The sequence below is a fragment of the Fusarium proliferatum genome (genome assembly GCF_900067095.1).
Source record: "Fusarium proliferatum ET1 genome assembly, contig: FPRO_scaffold005, whole genome shotgun sequence".
NCBI classification, from domain to species: Eukaryota; Fungi; Ascomycota; class Sordariomycetes; order Hypocreales; family Nectriaceae; genus Fusarium; species Fusarium proliferatum.
The window spans coordinates 2304981-2325248 of NW_022194794.1; the positions used below are offsets into that span (position 1 = coordinate 2304981).

At 49.9% G+C, this 20268-nt stretch overlaps 4 protein-coding genes across 4 annotated transcripts; 2 read left to right on the forward strand and 2 right to left on the reverse strand.

Annotated features, from left to right (window-relative positions):
* Positions 1–5033: 5033 nt before the first annotated feature.
* FPRO_11007 (uncharacterized protein) lies at positions 5034–9711 on the reverse strand (the record flags this gene model as incomplete). Its single annotated transcript, XM_031232032.1, has 4 exons — positions 5034–7420; positions 7477–8303; positions 8400–9172; positions 9226–9711. The coding sequence occupies 4 exons, from the start codon at positions 9709–9711 to the stop codon at positions 5034–5036; spliced, it is 4473 nt and encodes a 1490-aa protein (XP_031082010.1).
* Positions 9712–11352: 1641 nt separating this feature from the next.
* FPRO_11008 (uncharacterized protein) lies at positions 11353–12851 on the forward strand (the record flags this gene model as incomplete). Its single annotated transcript, XM_031232033.1, has 2 exons — positions 11353–12366; positions 12426–12851. The coding sequence occupies 2 exons, from the start codon at positions 11353–11355 to the stop codon at positions 12849–12851; spliced, it is 1440 nt and encodes a 479-aa protein (XP_031082011.1).
* A 702-nt stretch (positions 12852–13553) lies between these two features.
* FPRO_11009 (uncharacterized protein) lies at positions 13554–16808 on the forward strand (the record flags this gene model as incomplete). The annotated part of the gene is made up of 1 exon (XM_031232034.1): positions 13554–16808. One exon carries the CDS (start codon positions 13554–13556, stop codon positions 16806–16808), a length of 3255 nt encoding a protein of 1084 aa, XP_031082012.1.
* A 638-nt stretch (positions 16809–17446) lies between these two features.
* On the reverse strand, positions 17447–18780 carry FPRO_11010 (uncharacterized protein; the record flags this gene model as incomplete). Its single annotated transcript, XM_031232035.1, has 2 exons — positions 17447–17975; positions 18029–18780. 2 exons carry the CDS (start codon positions 18778–18780, stop codon positions 17447–17449), a joined length of 1281 nt encoding a protein of 426 aa, XP_031082013.1.
* Positions 18781–20268: the final 1488 nt, after the last annotated feature.

A 20268-nucleotide genomic window follows, 5' to 3' on the forward strand; every position in this document is an offset into this window, starting at 1 on the left:
GCCGAACGGGTAGGGGTAAAACCAGCTCGCATCCTCCGCAGCCAACCGCCTACTCACGGACCCTCAGGTGATCAAGGCATACTTTCCCTCTGAGACAATGCCTGTCTAGGTTGGTCGATCATTACGACTAAATTTGTCTGCCAATTCGACGAGTTAACCTAACTCGGTCATCACGGACGGCCCACTCGTTGGTTGATCACGATAGGTAATCAACTCTCCAATGCGATTCAGAACCCTGGGCTCGAGAGACTGGAGGCTTTGACAACTTCGCTAAGATGCCGGCCCGCCGGTCTACCCCCACGTCAGCTTGCAAAATTTAACCCCGAATGGGACGCAGTTTGCCATGATTATCGACTGCCAGGCGATGAGAACCAGAAAATTTGAACTCTATTGGGGCCATCTACCACTCATAACACCATGTTCATTGTTTATGTTTGCTTTTTCTGCTCACATTGCGGGGGATACAACCAAGAGCGCAACCCCTGGTTCTGATGTTGACATGGAGTTCATGAACACATCCTCGCCCAGTGTGTCCATACATATACGGAGTACGAACCTTGAAAGTGGTGTTGTGGTTAGATATTTTGGCTGACGTTGCTTTGCAGAATAGCGGCATCACAGACTCTTTTTGTTTTGTTTTTTTGCTATGCACAGCTACTGAGTCTTTGGCCACTGGAGTTGATTGCACATCCGAAGCTTTACTTTGACAAAAGAATTCGAAATTGGTCTTTTCCATTCGAAATCTGGAACCTCTCTCTCTCGAGAAACGCACATAAACTGGTCTGCTCTTTCTTAAGAGTATCTCAGATATGGTAGTCAGCATCATCCGGATTCCCCAAAACAGTAACCCCTGGCCAGCTTAGGAGCGTCTACCATTTGGCACGACTCGAAAGCCACAACGGTTTCATCGCTAATTTTAATCACTACGCGCAACATGTCTCAGCTGATTCCACCGAGCTGATACTTTATACTAACTATGTAGGAGATGTTCAAGCATTCCACATTGGTGTTCGCCCTCGGTCTCCGCATTAATCATGCTGAAGTGCTCTTGAAATCACATACTGATGTTGGCTGTTACCCAGAGGCCAAGGATGTCGTCGTCATTCCTCTTCAGGCTTAGCTCTTCTGGAGCTAAATGAAAGCTTCCATGAGAGTTATGAGTGGGTTGCTGACACGGTAGTACTTCGAGGTACCTCAAGCTATTTTATATCATAATAGGTAGATCTACTTCTCATTGGATGTCCAATTGAACTTCAAGAGGTCAACTCCATTTCAGCGTTCACAGCTGCATCTATGAATAGTCTATCGCTTCGAACCGAGCATTTCCGCTTCTCAGCTGCATCTCACACCGCCCCTGCTCCTGGTATGTGAACCAGTTGCTATTCAATATTGCCCGACAATTGAGTTCGACGGTGCGCCGGCCCATGCGCGGTCCGTTAATGGAGTCCCGTTTTTTCCCTAGGCTGAAGGTTGGGCAGATGATTGGAACCAACCATATCGGTGGGAGTCAGGAGAAACATACGCATCTGGAAGATTAAAGACGTCATCGCCGACACGAGTCGTTGGTTCTAAAATAAGGGACTATTAATATTTGGCTCGTCACAGTCGGCCAATGACTTCCCGACTTTGCAGCTTGATGTGCCCTGTAAGCTAGCCACGGCGGATAGGATATCACTCTCAGCGAAGAGTCCCTGGCATCTTTGCTGACAATTGTGGCCAGACCGGAAATGCTTTTTCTTCTTCATGGAGAAGCATGAGCACCTGCAACTTTGACATACATAAAGTTGTATCGTGTCTAGCTTAGCGTAGCCCAGGTACTGCTAGTACTACTGTACTGTCGTGCAGCATCTGCCGACCTAGGCGAATCCATCGTGAGAGGACCCTGGCGATCTCACATTGACCACCTGAAATACCCAAAGACCAGCGACTTTCAACCCTCTTGGCCTCACTAACAGGCCACCACTTGAGTTGGATTGGGGGGTTTTTATTTCCAGGACCAAGGAGCTCAGCTCGTCAGCAAGCGTGCGGGTCAAGCTGGCTAGAACATCTGGTCTGCCTGAGCGTAAGATTATGCTCCTCCTCTAAACTACTCCACCAAAAGCCAAGCCATCATCAACTGACACATTTCGTTTGGCGCTTGAAGTCCACTGTACCGGACCAAGTGGTCTGTGCCATTCTGGCACGCGTTTTGTCACGGATTTAAGCCAACATGGAGATTGCCCTATGGTGTGCCCGTGCGAATAGAACCCCCCTAGAAGGAGGTTCAGGTCACCTAGTCATTAGCAGATCTCCCGTTATCGGGCCGGCACAGATCTTCACGAATCGAATTCGAGATATGCGGTGAACTGGGCCATTACTAGACCGAACACAGCTGTGAAGAATGTGGTTGTGGAAACTATGGCGTTGGAGAGCAACTCCAGCATGGCTTCAGTGGGAGCTATGAACTCGGAGGGCCTCCGGTGCTGGTCATGTGAGGAAGATTTGACGATTCACGATACGATGGATAGTCACCTTTGCCTATTCCTCGGTCTTGGGTGTCACCGGTTGTTTCCTCGGGCAGGCATGGATGGTGCAAGCCAGCCAGCCAGCCTTCTGGTTCTATCTGCATTTCAAGCAAGTAAAAACCGGGGTCAGGCTGAATACTGGACTCCAGACCGACAGAAACGAACAAGGTCAAACGTTGTTCGGGATTAACACAACAGGCAAGATCAGGGCATGCACGGACTATGATTTTCAATGCTCCAACCACGGTTTACATCCCTGAGCTGGGCTGGGCTGGCTCGCGTTTGGTCTGATATTCGCAAAGCTTTTGGTGTGGACAGTCCATGATACTCCATGACTAGTATTCAGGAGGCGGGATCCTGGAATGTGTCTGCCTCATATTGGAAAGCACATGTGTAAGTATGGCCGAGCCTTGCGTTAGCGGACGTGGACGTGGACGGCGCTTCCTTTCGTCCAGCCCTACCGATTGCGACCGGAGCAAATAGTCCAATTCCATTAGAAACCGCCAGAGCTCTGACGAGCCAGGCATTTAGACGTCTTCTCAAGGTGTGGCGTCTGAGGCCGGCTCGACGCAGTTTGATTACACCACTACTGTACTGTACGCGGTACATTACAGTACAGCCTCTATTGAGTGAGGCTATTTGTTTCATCTACCTTTCTTGGTCAAGTATGAGACTTCTTTCCGGAGCATGCTGTCATTGCCCCATGAGTCAAAAGCATAGCAATACGACATTGGCTATCCTAAAAGAAAGTCAAAGGGAGAGACAAAAACGTGGTGCCTCGGGGGTTAGCCGAAAACCGAGATCTAGGCTTTGGACTTGCGTAGATACGAGTGTATGCTATCTTGTTGGTGTCTTTCCCATACAATACCCGTACCCCAGACTCACTCTCACTCACCTGCTGGGGGGGTGACTGACTGTGGACTGTGGGTTGTGGGTGAGGTGATGGGCGGATGCCAGTCAAGTGGGGGATCGTGGGGAGCGGTGTGTCGACCCTCTACTCTGTGTGGATGGCCTCTAGTCTTCATCACAAGACGACACCATAATCAAGATGGGCAACGTGGACTGCAATGGGAGAATACGACCCTACCATCGGCAGCGTAGCGCTATCCCACTCAACTACATCATCGCAAAAAATTCTGGTCTGATTATTTACGTTTGATAATACAGACATGGGCCAAGATCGACTCCCTCACGACTCAATGGCTCTCATTCAAGACATATCAAACACTTGGCATGCTTACTGTGCCTCCCGGAGTTCGGCTTCTTGACTCGCTCGGCACTTGGTCACCAGCACAATACATGCAATCTCGTGAATAACAAAAATTGTCGACCAAAGCCAATCGACTGGCTCAATCTCAAGCAACATCTCAACTTGACAGTTGCGGTCTGCAGGTGATTCGCTGCGTGCCATTCGATTCGAGTCCCGGCTATCCGTACTATCGCGTACTATCGCCGTCTCGTGCGTCGTCACGGGACGATCATCAAGCTAACTATCAAGATTCTGCAACCCGTAGCCTGGATCAACAGACTGATTGGACATGCTCCCAGAAGCCTCCCTTGCCATGTCTGTTATGCCGTGATGAAGCGAACGTCGTCCCCTGATGTGGCTGCACAAGCGTGCGTGTCCTCAACTCTGCTTGTCCTTGCCTTTTCGATCCTGGGGTCCTGAAGGCCGTTGGTCAACATGGATGAGGCCTCTAGTTACAGTTACTACGTACATGTGTATGTATGTACTAAGTTAGCGTGCGTTTGTTATTCTGCAGCACCAAATGTGATTCATGCAGGGTACGACTCGAGAACTTTGATAATGCAGGAAAGTAATGAAGTACACACGTAGAAATGTGCTCATCAGCGTCGTGGTGATTCAAACTCATGATATCACAGACCCTCTATCTCGCAGCATTCTCTGCGGCAAAGCGAGTAAACACGTCTGCCTCATGCATCTCGGCAAACCTTGTCTACCTACACAAAAGTCCTCTTCTGGATGGTCCATTGCTACATCTGTCTGTCTCAAAGTCATTAAGTGTCTCATATTAAGGTTGGCTGGGAACAAGACTCTTGAGTTGAAGCCATGGCGTTCACTAGGACAGCTGCTGATTCAGAGCGATAATAATATTACATAGGATACCTAATCTAAACCTCAATATTGGACCAGATCTATTATAATCTAAGGTCTTTTACTAAGATTGGTCTCGATCATGAAATTGTATCTTCACGTCAGCGAGAATTGCAACGGCTTCTCTTCCTGCGTTATCGGGGCTGACTGGTGGGCTCGTAGAATAGGACCGAATCCTTCTATTTGGCAAATACAGTGAGATCAGATGCTAGAGGATATACACTTGTCTTTTACCTTCAAGGAGCTTTGCGCAAAGTCCTGTTAATCGCAACTACATACAAATCTAGTCGAATCAGTCATGTAGCTATCTTGACAGATGCCCCTCCGTCTCAGCCATAAACCCAATATACATAATAGCAAACAGCGTAGATATGTAGGCATCTATGGTGAGCCTGCAACATAGATTTACCAATTTACTTGCGTCTTGGAAAAGTTTCGGTTTCTCGCCCTTTACCCTGGGACTCATGGTCGACTGCTGGTCGTCCAAAGCTCATTCGTCGTGCCTCCAAACGAAACGTAGACCTGAAGCTGCTTCCGCTGGCGGGCGTCGTCGATTTGTTTCTGCTTGGGGTCTGCGCCCCCTCACGCATTGCTTTACGTAGCTTACGTGTCTCTACTGTTAATCCCTGGGGTTTCTTGTCTCGATATGTGGCGGCTGGAGTCACTTCCCCCCGCGCTGTTACCCCAGTAGTGGTTTGTGGCTGTCGGGAAGGTCGATCGAGTGCGATGTTTAGCTGAGACTCAGAAGGAAGAGGTGGTACAGGCGGCCTAGGTGATGAGAAAAGCGGTTCCGGGGCATCTTCGAGGAACTGCTTCCATTGTATAAGACTCTCTTTACTGGTCCTATTATCAGTGACGACGTTGTTTTGAACAGTGTCATCATTAGCCGCACTTTCGAGGGAGTCCTTACGACTGGACCTCTTTGGCGATTGTCTGTTCTGAAACTCACGCTCGACTTTGTCCCGGAAGTACGCCGCTCGTTTCTCTTTCTCTCTTTTCCCTTCACCATTACCTGAGACCCATGGCGACGCACAAGGTGGTTCGGGTTCGCAGTTAACAAACGGGGACCATGCCAAGGTGGGCTCAGCCGGTGTTCGGGGAGTTGCTGGGGGATTGTAGTCCGAACGCATACGCTTGCGGAAGATACTACCGATGCTCGAGGATGGTGTTCGTGGAACGACGGTAGTTTGTGAGACGGTGGGTGATGGGGTTCTTCGCTCAGGAACGTCTGCCTCACTTCCGGGAGGCATCAAGGACGAGACTCGAGTTGATTCGTCGATCTGCTGGTTTGGTGAACGGTAGGTGCTGCTGGGAGTAAGTCTCGCTCGCGATGGCGGCTTTTGGAGCTTGTGAGGCTGCGAGAAGTCCCGCGTAGTGGCCGATGTTGAACGTTCGAAATCTCCCTCATCCATAGTCACACTTGGCTGAAACAAAGTATTTCGCCAATCCACTCCAGAAGAAGCCTCCACATGCTTCTCAAGTCGCCCGTCGTTTCGCGGCATGGTTCTGGACTTTCGGGGTGTAGTTGCGAAAGCCCTCATCCATTCTTTTGGTGCAAAAGCGCGTTCATGCCGCCCAGAGTCCGGCAAAGCAGGCAAGCGTCTTGCTTTGGGGGTCTTATCTGTTATGCTTGTACTCATTTCAGTTCCATTAGAATCTTGAGGAGGGCATCTTAGACGCTCCTGAGTGCTCTGGAGGTTGAGCATTATGCCAGACCTGGGGAATGTATCCCTCGAAATGCTCTCCCTACGATTCTCCGGGGTAAAACCTGATTGCGCCATAGCTTCCAGATTGAAAGATGCTTTGTGTTCGAGCCTTTTCATAGACTGTGTTGGGGTAACAATTGTGGAAGCCGAACGTTGAAGGCCTCTTGGCGCAGGTGTTGCCTGCAGGATGCCCTGTTCTTGGTGTCTTAGCCCACGAGGCGTACGATCTTCTTCTGTTGGAGTATCATCGTCATCTCCGAAGACTTCGGGATCGAAGGAATCGCCTCGCTCAGTAGGGGCGTTGATCCTAAACATCTCAAGTGTGGTAGGCGGACCAGCATACCCCTTATCAAACAATCTTGGCCATCTACGATCAGATTCGTCAGTGTTAGCCCTATGCTTCCGGCGGTTGATATGCAAGGGACTTGGTTGAAGTTCGGAGATAATTGATTCTGTGTCGGGCTCCCATAGGTCCGCAGAAAGCCCTTGGTGGTACTTATCACCAGGACTTGGGATTAGTCTTGCTTGTCGGGTATCTTCAAAAAGGAGTTTACCGCCAGAATCACCGACAACACGTTTTGTAAGTGTTCCTGGAGTCAATCGATGAGTTGGCTGAACTGCGATAGGGAAACGAGCAAGGGGACTTTGTGTGTCTGTTGTTGCCAGCGGCTGAGGAGTACAGCCAACAGTCTTGCCTCTGGGCCTTGGGGTGGCAAAATCAAAAACAGACATTTCGTCTTTACATATACGGGATAACTGCCTCGAAAGCCTGAAGCTACCAGAGTCGTTGTGGAATTGTCTATCAGCTTGATCTGAGTCACCTATCAGATCATTCCTCTTGACACTCTGACGAGAAGAATGGGTGCCCGGGTCGGGCAAACTCGATGTATTCTGATTTTGAAGGGTCACTGCATCGTCGAAGCTTGCAAGGTGAGCCGCAGTCACCGTTCTCTTGGTGGTCTTGCCTGTGTGTTCAGTCGAATGATTGTCCCCAGAAGCTTCAATTGGTGTGGTCGCACTTGCTGTCTCATCGTTCTCGTCTGATTCATACTCGCTCATAGGCCGCCAATCTTCGACCTCACCCCCGGCTGGTACTGATTTCGTTAGTAGTTATTATGAATGAGTAAGGGGAGAAAAATAGATGACGTACCTCTACGTGGTACAACCATATCCTTATCTTCAGGATCCGCGCCTCCAGGACCATCCCCGGCTTCTTTGTCCAACTCTGAGGCCTTTTTGAACTGAGCATTACTCAAGTTGAAACGCAATGTATCCATGAATGAGGGTAGAAGGATCGGCTCGCCACCCAAGTGAAGGGATAGACGCATGGGTCCATTGGCGTAAGTTTCTGGCCTTACAGTTGATACTGATTCCCCATCAGAATCAGCTGCATATTCATCTGCGGCAGTGCTTTCTACATTGAAGCCAAAAGCCATGGGCTCCAAATCACGCCGTATTACTTTTGGTATTTGCGGTATTACCAGAAATTGCTTATAGTAGTTCGTCCAGAACCAGTGTTTGTCGGGGGATGGAAGTTCACATGGTCGATTCTCGCACTCAGATAAGTGCTTCTCCATCAGGTACATTCGACAGTACTCCATAGGTGATAGACGTGGTTCTGTAAGTTGGCAACTCAGTCCAATACTTCTACCCCTTCTGTGGAAAGGCCGGAAGGTGCTTCCCCCCATGGTGGTCTGTCTCGAGGGTGATTTGGGACTCTGTAATGGGCTCGAAGATGTATTAGAGGCCTCATAGCTGTTGGCTTCAAAGCTCAAACTTCCAGGAAATGGGCCTATGATAGATATTGGCTCCGAGATGCTTGCTTTGAACGACGGCCAGCGCTTTCTATCACCTGATTTGCGTGTAGTGGAAGTGCCCACGTGCTGGTCCAGTACCTGGAACGGCATACCACTTTGGTCTGTCCTTTCGGATCTATCAGACTGATAGCGCATTCTCTTTTTGATCTTGTCCAAAACGCTGGGTGTGAGATGTGCTTTAAGTCTCTCGGGAATGTGTGGTAAGGGGGGCACAGGTGGCATGTCATTACCCTCATCGTCGCTGTCGGGATCGTACTAGAAATCTCGACTGTCAATTTCTCGGGGTAGGATAAGACCCAAAGCTGCTTGTTCGGCTGGTGACATGTCAAGCTTTCTGGTGAATGGGTGCTGAAAAAACTCTGTTTTGGAGAGGTTATCAGGATATGACAGGACGGGTGGTGCGCTGAGATCTTGAGAAAAAAGAGCGCCGTCCGTTTTAGCTGGGCTCATTTCTCTTCCGGGCATTCCTTTTAGTAGGGGATGTGAGGTCGATAGAGCCCATGGGCTTAAGGGTGTCGTTGGCGCGGAGTCCTGGTTGTCGTTTGAAGTCGTAGTTGTGAAAATAGCGTTCGCGCCCTGGGTTGCACTTGCTGAAAAACCAGAGCTTCGTGAATTGTCTGTATCAAGCAACGTGGACGAGGTTGGAGATGCTATATAATACGATCCGGTGCTGAATGATTTTCGTTCAAGATCGTTCATGATCGCTAAGCCCACACCTTCCAGCTTCTTGAACTCTTCACAATATCTCACCATGGCATCTCTGGCTTGAGGATACCCTGTGACCTCGCACCAGCCAGACAGCTTCATTTTAATGACTTCTTGCTGATGGGGAGAGAAGGGGTCGGACATTAGGTGCTCAAAGACAGAAAACCGAACACTGTCGCGAAGACCCGGCGAGTGTGGAGTTGGGTCGACATCATCTTCGTCTTCGAGAAACACATCTGAAGGCATAAGAGCATTGAACATTCCCATAATTTGAGGGATCTCCTTCCTGCACTCGGAGCCTCTCGTCAATTCTTCGATAAGGATCTAGGGGTAAGTCAGTTTACCAAAGCGCATTCGGGGAGCAGTATGTGTCTTACACAGGCCCTGAAACCGGCGTGTAGAAGCCGAAAATTTGCGGTGGAAGTCCTATCAAGCTCCTGGAGCATTTGTAGTTGACTTTCTGTCGGTGAGATGGTCTCCATAGCAGCATGGGTGGCTTCAAGGAGGCGAAGGCGACGAATTTCGATGGCATCGAGGTACCCAAGGCCATCCATGGCACGTTCAAAGTCAATACCTCCATCATGGGGCTTCCGAAAGATATTGGAAGCTATGTACTTGGAATTCTTGCGACTATTCGCGTCATAGTCGACTCCTCTTGCTGCACGAATGGCTGGCCAGGTTGTCTGAAGGGAGGCTTGAATGATTTGGTCGTTATCGAATGCCAATAGCCTGGTTTGCATTTGCTGTGCAAATCCACACTGTCGAGAGTTAAGGTCATCTGATTTATCGGTGACCAATTGTTTAACTGCTTCATAGCCTATCCCTAACCACCAGGTTTCGAGTTCAGCAGCATAGGGTGGCATCGTTTCGTGATATTCTGCCGAAATATGTGCTCAGAGTGCGGAGGAGAAGGTTTATACAGCGCGATTGTACATGATGCACTAGTCAGAGATGAAGAGTATTAAAACAGTGGAAGGAATAGATCTGTGAATGAAGAAGAAGATACTTCGAGAGTGAAAGGCTGCGGAATATTGTGATCTTGGCAGTGAATAAAGGTGGAAAGGGCGTGAAAGGAAAAAAGTCTGCGGGCAGGGACTGATCCACTGTAGCCGTGGTATTCAGGCTGGCTGTTGAAAGAGCCGTTTGCGCGAGGTGCGTCTTGTTGTTTTTGTTTATGGATACGTTTGTTCATGATGAATATGGACAGAATCGTTTGTGGTCGCGTCACTTGTCACCTTCCTTCCATGAGTTGAACCACCTCCCACTGTTTGAAAGCATTGTTGACTAATCTCGTGGCCTAATAGTACATTTGACTGCTATTGATCGATTGATAGCGACTCGATTCATTGAGGACATTCGTTACTGACGGGGTGCTGAAGTTGTCGATACTGCCCGTTAACCCCGTATCTCATGAAGTCGTTTCAGGGTGGGAAAGATCCATTTGGTGACATGCATCTAAACCCCCCCTGTCCTGCTGAGTCTCAACTCAATTGACGAGGCCTCCTGCATTCCCCGCTAAAATCACAGTGGTTTTTGCACTAGCGCGAGGAATAGCGGGCACACTCAGTGGAATTGCAGGGGGAGCTTCTGCAGCTGTCGCCGAGGATCTGGTCAAGTCTCTCTGCCAAGGCCAATGGCAGCCAGTTTCAGGACAGCTAACTGTCACTGGTGGCTCCGAATCTGTTCTGACGCAGCACGTCCAGGAACCCGAGCTAACTTTGTTTTTAGATCCTTGACCAGGGCAAGCTTGAATTGGACTGTTCCTTTGGTGCCACGAAGCCACTGGTCGTCCTACTCCCTTCTTTTTCTTCTCTCCTTTGTTCTACTGGCGTTGGTGTAACTCTTGATAGCCTCAGCCGGAACGTCAATTGACTCGCGGAACTGCTTGCGGCTTTCTCTATTGCACTGCAAATCACCAATTATGATTTTGAGGCATTCAGGGCGCCTGGTGCGTCGCCTCAACCAACCTGTCAGCTCCTTGAACTTGGCACGACCAGTTGGACCGCAAATTTGGTATCTGGGGCCGAGGGGCACAAATGGCAATGTTGTCAGCAAGCTTCGATTCTCATCTCAGACTCACAAAAGAAAAGGTATTGATTGATATTTAACTCTTGTCTTGTCTTTTGTCACACAATCCCATCAAGAGGCGACTCTTCACAGCAAAACTTGGGTAGCCCAGGGGTTCCGGCATTTGCATTTCTGTTTCCAGAAACGGTACTTTCAGTCAGCATCTTATCGAGACTTGGCTTTGAACAACAGTCCCAACCATTTCTGATCTACAAGTGGGGATCATCAGGCTGGAGAGTGGGAATCGCTGCATAGCAAGTAATATGTTGCTGGGAGCCCAGAAATCGACATGAAATCGAACTATTACTAACTTTTTAAAAGCAGAAGAAGCACCCGAGTATAATGCAGAGGCAGAGGCAGAGACTCAGAAAGGATCCAAGTCCTCCTCCTCCTCCTCCTCCTCCTCCTCCTCCTCAGAGCCTTCACTCCTAGGCAAGATGGGAGAGGCCGCGGCCACGACCTTTGCGTCCATAGTGGTGTTGGGTCTGGGCTTTGCTGCAGCGGGCTATATTTATCACAAGTTCTACAAGATGCTCGTGCTCCAAAAGATGAACCATGCTTTTGAGCCAGGGGATCCGGTCCTGGATTTGGCTGCAATTGGTAAAGATGTTCCTCATCAGCCAGGTGGTTCTGGCGAACATTGGATATACCGCCCTGAGCAGCAGCGTATTGATGACATCGTCATGGGACGCGTTGTTGGGCATTATTACCTTTTGATCGGCGACAAGGGGTCTGGTAAGAGCAGCATGCTTATTGATGCCATGCGAAAGAACGAGGGTGACGGTGTTGCCATGTTCGAAGCGCACGCAGACCTGGAGATCTTCCGCATTCGTCTTGGCAAGGCCCTCGATTATGAGTTTCACGAGGATTACATCGGAGGGTACTTCAGCGAGAGGGGTCCCCGCGAAACCACAGCCCTTCTGGACATTGAGCGTGCTCTCAACAAATTGGAGAAAGTGGCCATGCAGAAGCGAAGAGAAAGAGGCAAGCCTTTAGTGGTGATTGTCAACCAGATGCACCTCCTTCGCCATGATGATGATGGTCGAGATGTCATTGAACTACTGCAGCAACGGGCTGAACAGTGGGCTGCTGCCAACATTGTCACTATGGTTTTCAACTCAGATGACTACTGGGTGTATGAGCGCCTCAAACAGCTTGCTACCAGAATGGAGGTTCTCCCTGTCACTGATCTACCCAAACAACAAGCTATTTCGGCTCTCCAGCGATACCGTCAGAAGTACTGGAAGGAAAGCATTGACGCCCAAGTTCTCGAAGAAGTTTATGAAAGGGTCGGAGGGCGGCTGAGTTTTCTCAACCGAGTAGCAAAGAGCAGGGACATGATGGGAACTTGCGAAAGGATCAAGGAAATTGAAAAGAAGTGGTTCCTCAACCAGTGTTGGATTCTCGGTCCAGAGATGGACGACGATGTCATGGATCAACAGAAGTGGGCTGTAAGTTTGAAGAAGTACTACGCTGCATTTACGAAGACAAGTTACTAACCAAATCATAGGCTGCCGCCATGTGTTTGGCCAAGGCGTTGGTCGACAAGGAAAAGGATATGGAAGAGCATGAGACCTACGACCCTATCGTTGGACATGTGCTTCCGACCTACCCTTTCCACATCGCTCAACAAATAATGACTCGCTGTGACTTTATCCGAGATCTCGATCGATTGAACCTCTTCAGCATCACCAGTGAGGCAGATGTTCGAGCGAGCAGCGTTCCAATGCATCGAGCCTTTAGAGAAATTTGTGCTCAGCCTGACTTTGACAAGCACCTGGAGGGCACGATACAAAGAATTGCTGATATCGAAAGCTTGGGACGTACTCGTGAGCTTGTTGCCAAAGACTTGGTTCTTGGTGGACAGTATGAGATCGAGCATAACCGCAAGGGTATTACAGTGAAGCTGAAGGAGGCTGAGAAGGAAGATGACTGAAGCAACTGTGTGCGTTCTTGGATTGCTTCCATGGAAGTAAATGGGAATAATGACGCCTTATTCGTTTTTTTTTTGGTTTTTTTTTTTTTTTGGGGGGGGGGGGTTCTCTGGTCCTATACGCCTGAATGAGGTATGACTGGAATAATGTTGAAGGACAGGCGATGGATATTTTTGGGTCTGATGAAGCGACCTGTACAATAACTGACTGACTTACATAGATTTTCTTGGCACGTGTCGAAATAACTCTGTACAAACCTGTACTATTTCTTTAGATTAGAGTAATAAACAACAACAGTACATATTTGACTCAATGCTTCGAGATTAGCTTCACATCATGATTGACCCTCAGGGAGCAAGAAAACTCAAGGCTTGAGAAGAGGATACTAAAATAAGCTCAGTGAAAAGTCCCCTAACTTTATATTATATTGTTTCCTAAGGTCAAGGTCTTGAGTTTTCTTCATCTCTCGCAACTGATCTCTTGATTCTAGGTAAGCTACAGGCAGAGACCAGATGAAAGGGGTAGGTGTGGGGTTCACGTGATCAATGTCACGACAACGCGAAGGGAGCTACCATCTCTAGGTTAACCACGCCGTCAGTTTTTTTCGTGACGCCCCACACCTTCTTCCAATTTCCCCTTACCCTACATCCTCAACTCGCGTTCTGTCGACGAGAAAGAAGCTATCGTCGCGAAGCTGTTCACCGATGTCAGGCAACGGCAACGGTAGTAGCAAGTGGCCTGACTTCCGCCTCGCGTCGACCCTATGGTCTCTTATGCCCGGCTCCCAGTCCAACAGGCCAGATAAGCAAAACGACCAAGACCGCAACGGCAACGAAGGCCACAAGAACGAGCAGCAACTCAAGAACGAACCCCAAGAAGAGCTTCCAGAAGAGCTAATGCAGTCACTCGAGTTGACCCAAGACGAAGTCGGCACCGGAAGCCGGCCAATTGACGAGATGAGCGGTTTCGATAACTACGATGGCGATGCTCAGTCTGGTCCAGAAGACGACGTTCAGGAGCAAGACTTTGGTACGCTCGAAATGTTCGACAGCAACGCAACACAAGCGCCCTACACGTCGCAACTCGACAGCGCGTCTCAGGAAGACCAGGCACCTGAGGCGCCCACGTCGGAAGACATACCGTTCTCTCAATCCCAAAAGCACAAGCGCGACAAGAAGGGGCGCAAACAGAAGGGCATAAATGAGAGTGAATCTCCACAGCTGCCAGCTGCCCAAGGATCCTTGCGCAAGTCCAAAAAATCCAAGAAAAAGTCAACGGTACCGGTCGAAATTCCCGATAGCCTGATCGAAAACAACACATCAACCATATTCCCATCTCAGCCTTTGGACAACAACTTGGCTGCTGACCTTGATGATGAGGCGGCTGCTCCTGCTACTCAAACGAAGCGCAAGCGCAACCCATCGGATTCTACTGACGGCAAGCAACGCAAGAAGCGGAGATCCCGTGACGAGGCAGCCGACATCGAATCACAGCTGGTGGAACCAGGAACACAAGATGGCCAAATTGAGGAAGCAGACATTAAAGAATCTCAAGCTGCCTCTTTCCTTCGCACCAGGGACGCAGCTCGCCCAGCTTCCATTTACGATGACGTCGCAGAGGATGCACCCCAATTTCCCAGTGCTGCACGCCTCGAGGTGCGTGATGCTCGATCAAGAGAAGGTAGTGCCGCTCATGACGAGATGGACATTGATGCATCAGTGAAGCAGACCCAGGATCAGGAGACTGAGGTGTCTGGCTTTTCTGCAATCAATGGGCAAGAGAACACAGAACACCAGGAGCTTGAACAAGTGGCCAGGGACGTGTGGAATGCGCACATCAACGGCCAGAACCAACCCAACACACAAGACCCATCCGTGCACCCTGAGGAGATGGAAGTTCCAACATCTGCGCAGCGTCCCCATACAAGCAACGATGTGTATGATGTTCCCGGAAGCCCAGTTCAAGCCTCAAACCCCCCAAGTGCAAGTGCCAAGCGAACACGATCAGGCAAGGCGAAGAAGGCAAAGCCTACTTTCTTTGAGAAATCGCCTTCTCCCGAGGTCCCCGAGGGCGACCTCCCATCACCTTCTGCCATGACACCGATGCCACGAAAGCGCACCAAGAAGGCTTCAAATCGTAGAAAATCTGAAGCCAACCGTGCACTCTCATCTCAAGACATGGAAGTCAGAGATGATGACGACCTATATGGCAACCCAGCAACCGGACGACGCAACCGAATGGCTGGCTTCACCCAGGGAAGATTCACAGATGAGGAACTCAGTCGTATTGCACAAGCAGTTGAGAGTTACCGTGTCGAGCGCAACATGGTGCAGCATGAACTAAATGCTATGATCCATGCTCCTGGAGGTACAACCGCTGGTGATGAGCATGCCGCCCTTTGGGCACGCATCTTTGCAACATGCCCAGACCGGCACAGACAGAAAATCATCAATATCACCCGAAAGAAGTTCCACAACTTCGTTGCTCGTGGTACTTGGACTAGCGAGCAAGATGCCGAGCTCCGTGACCTTATTGAGGCCAACGGAACAAAGTGGTCCAAAATTGCGGGTATCATCAACCGTCACCCAGAAGATCTTCGGGATCGTTATCGAAACTACATCATCTGCGGAGACTCCCAGCGGAAGGATACCTGGGACGAGGAGGAAGAGGGTAACCTGACACAGTATGTAATGGAAGCCATGGCCGCCATTGACGAGTTACGAATCATCCAACCTACCCGCGAACTGCTCAAGAAGCCATATGAGGAACTGATCGATTGGCAAAACATCAGTGAGCGTATGGGGAGAACTCGCAGTCGACTTCAGTGTATCACCAAATGGAGGGCCATGAACATCAAGACTCATGGCAAGGATAAGTTGGTGTCTCATGCGCCCGATGCATCTATTTCTTTCCGTCTCGAGAAAGCCCGTCGTCAAATTGCCGCGATGCCTGAGGAAGAACGGTATCGCATGATCATGGCTATTTCAGGCTCATCCGCATCAATTGAAGCCAAGATTCCGTGGCAGAGGCTGGTTGACAAACAGTTCCGTAACAGCTGGCATCGGCCAACGCAGATGCTTCTTTGGCGACGCCTGAAGCAAAGTGTACCCGAGTCAGAACAGAAGACTGTACGAGACTCTGCACAATACCTTCTTAATTTGTACGCCCAGACTGGCGAGCTTCCTAATGTCGACGATGCTCTTTTCGACGATGCGGAGGAAATGGAGTTCGTGAACAGTATCCCAACCGCCCACGCTTCTCACAACAACACTTCTGCCAATGGTCAGAGCCACATGAGCGCCGAATTTGTTAACGAGGCTGATGAGGAGGAAACCGAACAACCACAGGGTGAATACGGCGTTCCTGATGAGAACATCAATCCTGATTTGCCTATCGCACCAATGGAGGACTTCAACCCAGCCCCGATGGCATCAATGGATCCCGTTGCTGCAGTTGCAGACCTGGCTCCCATGGAGGATACTGAAATGGTTGACCCAGCTCTTTCTGCAGATCATGCAGAGCCCGAACAGCCTGAGGAGCCCGTCGATGCACCGATGAAAGAAGAGCCTGTGCCTGTCGCTAAGCCCACCAGCACACCTGTGTTTGATGAGCCAGCTCCCCCCAAGGCAACCCGCGTTGCAAAGAGAACAGGTATGGGCAAGGCGAAGGCACCTAAGCCCCCTCGCAAGTCAACTGCCAGATCTACTCCGGCTAGAGCCACGCCTAGCCGTCGATCTGCTAGACGTGCGGCCCCTTCTCAGGACCCAATTGAGGATGATGGGGAGGTTCAGACCGGGGCTCCCGCAGAGGACAACTCTGAGGTTGACGAGGCTCAGACGCGCAAGCGAAAGACGCCTAGCAGGTTCCGATCCGCTGGCGTCAATGAGGTATCGGCTGCCGCCGACGATTCAGACAGCGTTATGGACGATATGGAAGATTTGCCAGCGCGCATTATGTAAGAGAGAAAAGGAACATGAAGGCCATGACATGGCAGATGATTGATAGAGTTTTGGGAGGGGTCCGGCGTATTAGTACAAGTTACCACCAAGATGGCCTCGACACTAGAAACAGCGGGTGTTGCAGTAATACTTCAGTGGCTGATGGATGGAGGATGCGAAGGGGAGAAACATGCATAATATCGTGGATAACATGAATTATAGAGGGATCGCTAGTCACAATTTATCATCTATCATAATAATGCATGCAGTTCATTGTGCAACAGAAAGAGAGAGAGAAAAGAAAGACTCAAAGAATTCTTCGAATCCATGTAATTTCTGGTATCTATCATCTCTCATCCGTCTACTTTAGCCAGTTGCTGAGGCGCAATTCGTAATGCCAGCAAATCCATCACACCAGTGCCGCCATCGTTTGGCGCAGATCATGATAACAAACAAGTGTCTTTAACTCCAAACTCCACCGAAATGCTTTTTCTTGTGCGAGTGACCCAAGCACTCCGAGTCCGTCATGAATACCGAGTTCCCCCCAAAAAACAAGAAAAGAAAAAGGAAGGGAATACCCGCCGTGTAGCTACCGAGTTCATAACATGACAGATCACAAGATAAGTATAGTACCGTTCGTGGTGGTTAAGATAGATTCTTTAGCGGATCTCAGGCTCTCGCATGAACTCAGGGATGGCGAGACCTCCCTCCGCAGACTCAAAATTGGAAGCTCCAAAGTTGCTGAGGCGCAAACGAGTAGAGCTGGGGTTGATATGGCTAGTGGCCGTGTCCATGAGGTCGAGGACATCTTCGACAGGGTTACCATCGCGACCAGGGCCAAGAGCGGAGTCATTGTCGAAAGAATAAATCTTGATACCGCGAAGATGGGTATCCTTGCCGTTTTGGTGGTTCTCGAGGATCTGCATCTGAACTACCCAAGCGACGAGGGTGTTGCCGTCAGGGCCACCGCCGGCGCCAGCGATGGGAACCTGCTGCCAGCCGGAGGGATTCTCGAGAGCCATGGTAGCAAACTCGATGAGATTGTTCTCACTGGTGCCGGCCTTGAAGACGACCTTGGTAGGGGTGTAGGACTCGTCCTCGTTGTAGTCAACGTAGAAGCGAATGTCACGAATACCAACACGCTTGGTGAAGTACATGGTGAGCTTGTGAGGCTGAGGGCCATCGGATCTGAGAAGTGTTAGTCGGGTGAAAAGTAGATGAGAGTTGGCAGATGAACTCACTGCCAGAAGAGCTTGAGGTCATCGCTCTTGAGCTCCTCAACACCACTGCCAGGCTTGTGGCTGCTAACAGTGAAACGGGCAAGGTTGGAAATCTCCTTTAGTCCAGCAGTAGCGGGGTCGAAAAGGGTAGCAGCTTCATGAGCCTGGTCGTGCTCAGCGGCTTCTTCGTCATCCTCGTCTTCATCGACATCTTCTTCTTCTTCGTCGATTGAGTTCTCATCCTCATACTCTTCAGGGGAGTGAGAAAGAGTGCGCTGATCAACATCGTCCTCAGCAGCTTGGTCGTCGTTGTTAGCCATTGTGGCATCAGAAGAAGGGCCAGCGGGAGCAGCCATTGGGCGAGCGCGGTTGAAGAGAATACTCTCATCAGGCTCGGCGTCGGAGCTAGAGGCGTCGGAATCGCGGGGAGGCATGCTGAGACGAGATCGGTCTGTAGGCTGCTGGGCAGCTAGGAGAATGTTGTTAATACTTGTTCGCAGTTCTCGTGATTCGCGGAGAAGTCGCATGCGCTCTTGATACCACTCCTCAAAGGTGACACTGAGATGATCAATGGCTCGGTAGCAGGCTTCCACGTTCTCCTTGTCTGGAGAAGGAACGGTTCGGAAGACTCGCTTGCGCTGCTGCAGAAGAGCGCCACTGGACTTCTTGAAGGCAAGATCTTGGAGTGGAACTCGCTTGATGCGGTGATCGCGGTTGATTCGATGAGTTGAGGCTGGAGGGGGAGGGATGTAGATGTCGCGGCGCGAAGGCATGTTCAGGGATGAGATGGTTTGTTCGGATAAAGGGGGAACAAGTTCAGTGATGAAGGAGTGATCAAGCTGAGAACAGCAGATGAAGGTACCAGAAGAAAGGAAAGATGGTGATAGAGAAAGAGGGTTAACAAGATATTTGTTGGAAGAATTGGCTATTGGGATACGGGGAGAGATGATGATGTGTCAAGGAGTATGAAGTGTAGATCTGGTGTTGAAGAAGAAGAAGAAGAAGAAGAAGAAGAAGAAGAAGAAGAAGAAGAAGAACAGAAGGTATAAGAGCAGAAGAGAGATGAAGGCATCAGTCTAGTTCCTATCGAGTCATCGAACAATAGACAAAAGAGGCCCATCGAGCAAGTATGAGGGCAATGAATCACTGGTGGCAGCCGTCGATAAGTGGCAGATGACCAATGGCAGCCAACTACAGCTGCAAACACTTTGGGATCGCAGCCGATATGAGATCATGGCACTGCCAGAAAGAGACGCTAAGTATGCACGTTTAATTGAAAATATTTTACTTACTTCTATACAGACGAAACGGATTAGGAGGAGGCGCTCGACGTCGTCTCTGGTCAGGAGGTTGATCTGGTGTTCGATGAACTGGAGGACCGTCAGGCGTAACCATTGGAGCAGCAGCAAGAGGAGAAGCGCCTTGGCTCGGGTGCAATCTAGTAGAAGGGCCGCTTGGAGTAGCAGCTGGAGCTTGGGGCACTGGGGATGAGGTTATATCGGATGGTACAGGTCTCGGGCTCGAGGCCCTATTTGCCTGTGCCTGTGCCCGGGCGCTTGTGTTGTTGTTTGGGTTCGCATGAGTGGCAGCTACATGCCGTGCTCTTCTTGAACCACGAGTGATGTCCATCCTGGTTGGCAGTAATCACTTGATATTGGAACTGGCCAACACTGCCAACGCTCACTGATTATCTCCAAGGTCAATTATTAGGCGCGGTCGCGGTTATAGCTAGCTGTCGTTGGAATATGGGATGTGAGTGGACAATTGGACGCGCTGTCACGTGTCCTGTCCTCTATCGAATCTATTTTAAGTGTCTTGCCTTGTCTACCTACCTAAGTTAGGCTCACCTCAGCTGAAGTTGATCCCTGCCCATCTTGCCCCTCGGCCTTGATTGTTTCAAGCATCATCACTTCAGTTCAGCCATAAGCAGAATTCATGCTACAAGCCAATGCAATGCGACGACTCTGCAGGCTCGATACACTCTCTATACAATATCACCAGTTGTTCATTGAGCTATTTTCATACTCCAAAGCCTAATCATAACCGAAGTCGCCTCTTACCGACCGAACTTCCTGGTTGCAACTTACAGGGTCCTCCTCCTCTTCTACCCCGCCAAAACTACTAACTGTATTACTGCAACCCAACCAGTAGCCAGCCTCTCCCAGTGTAACCCCGGCCTCATGCTTAAAAAAGCTTCCAGAAAATCTTGGCCCGAGATCTGACGCATGCCATGTCATTCACCGACAGACAGAATGTCACTG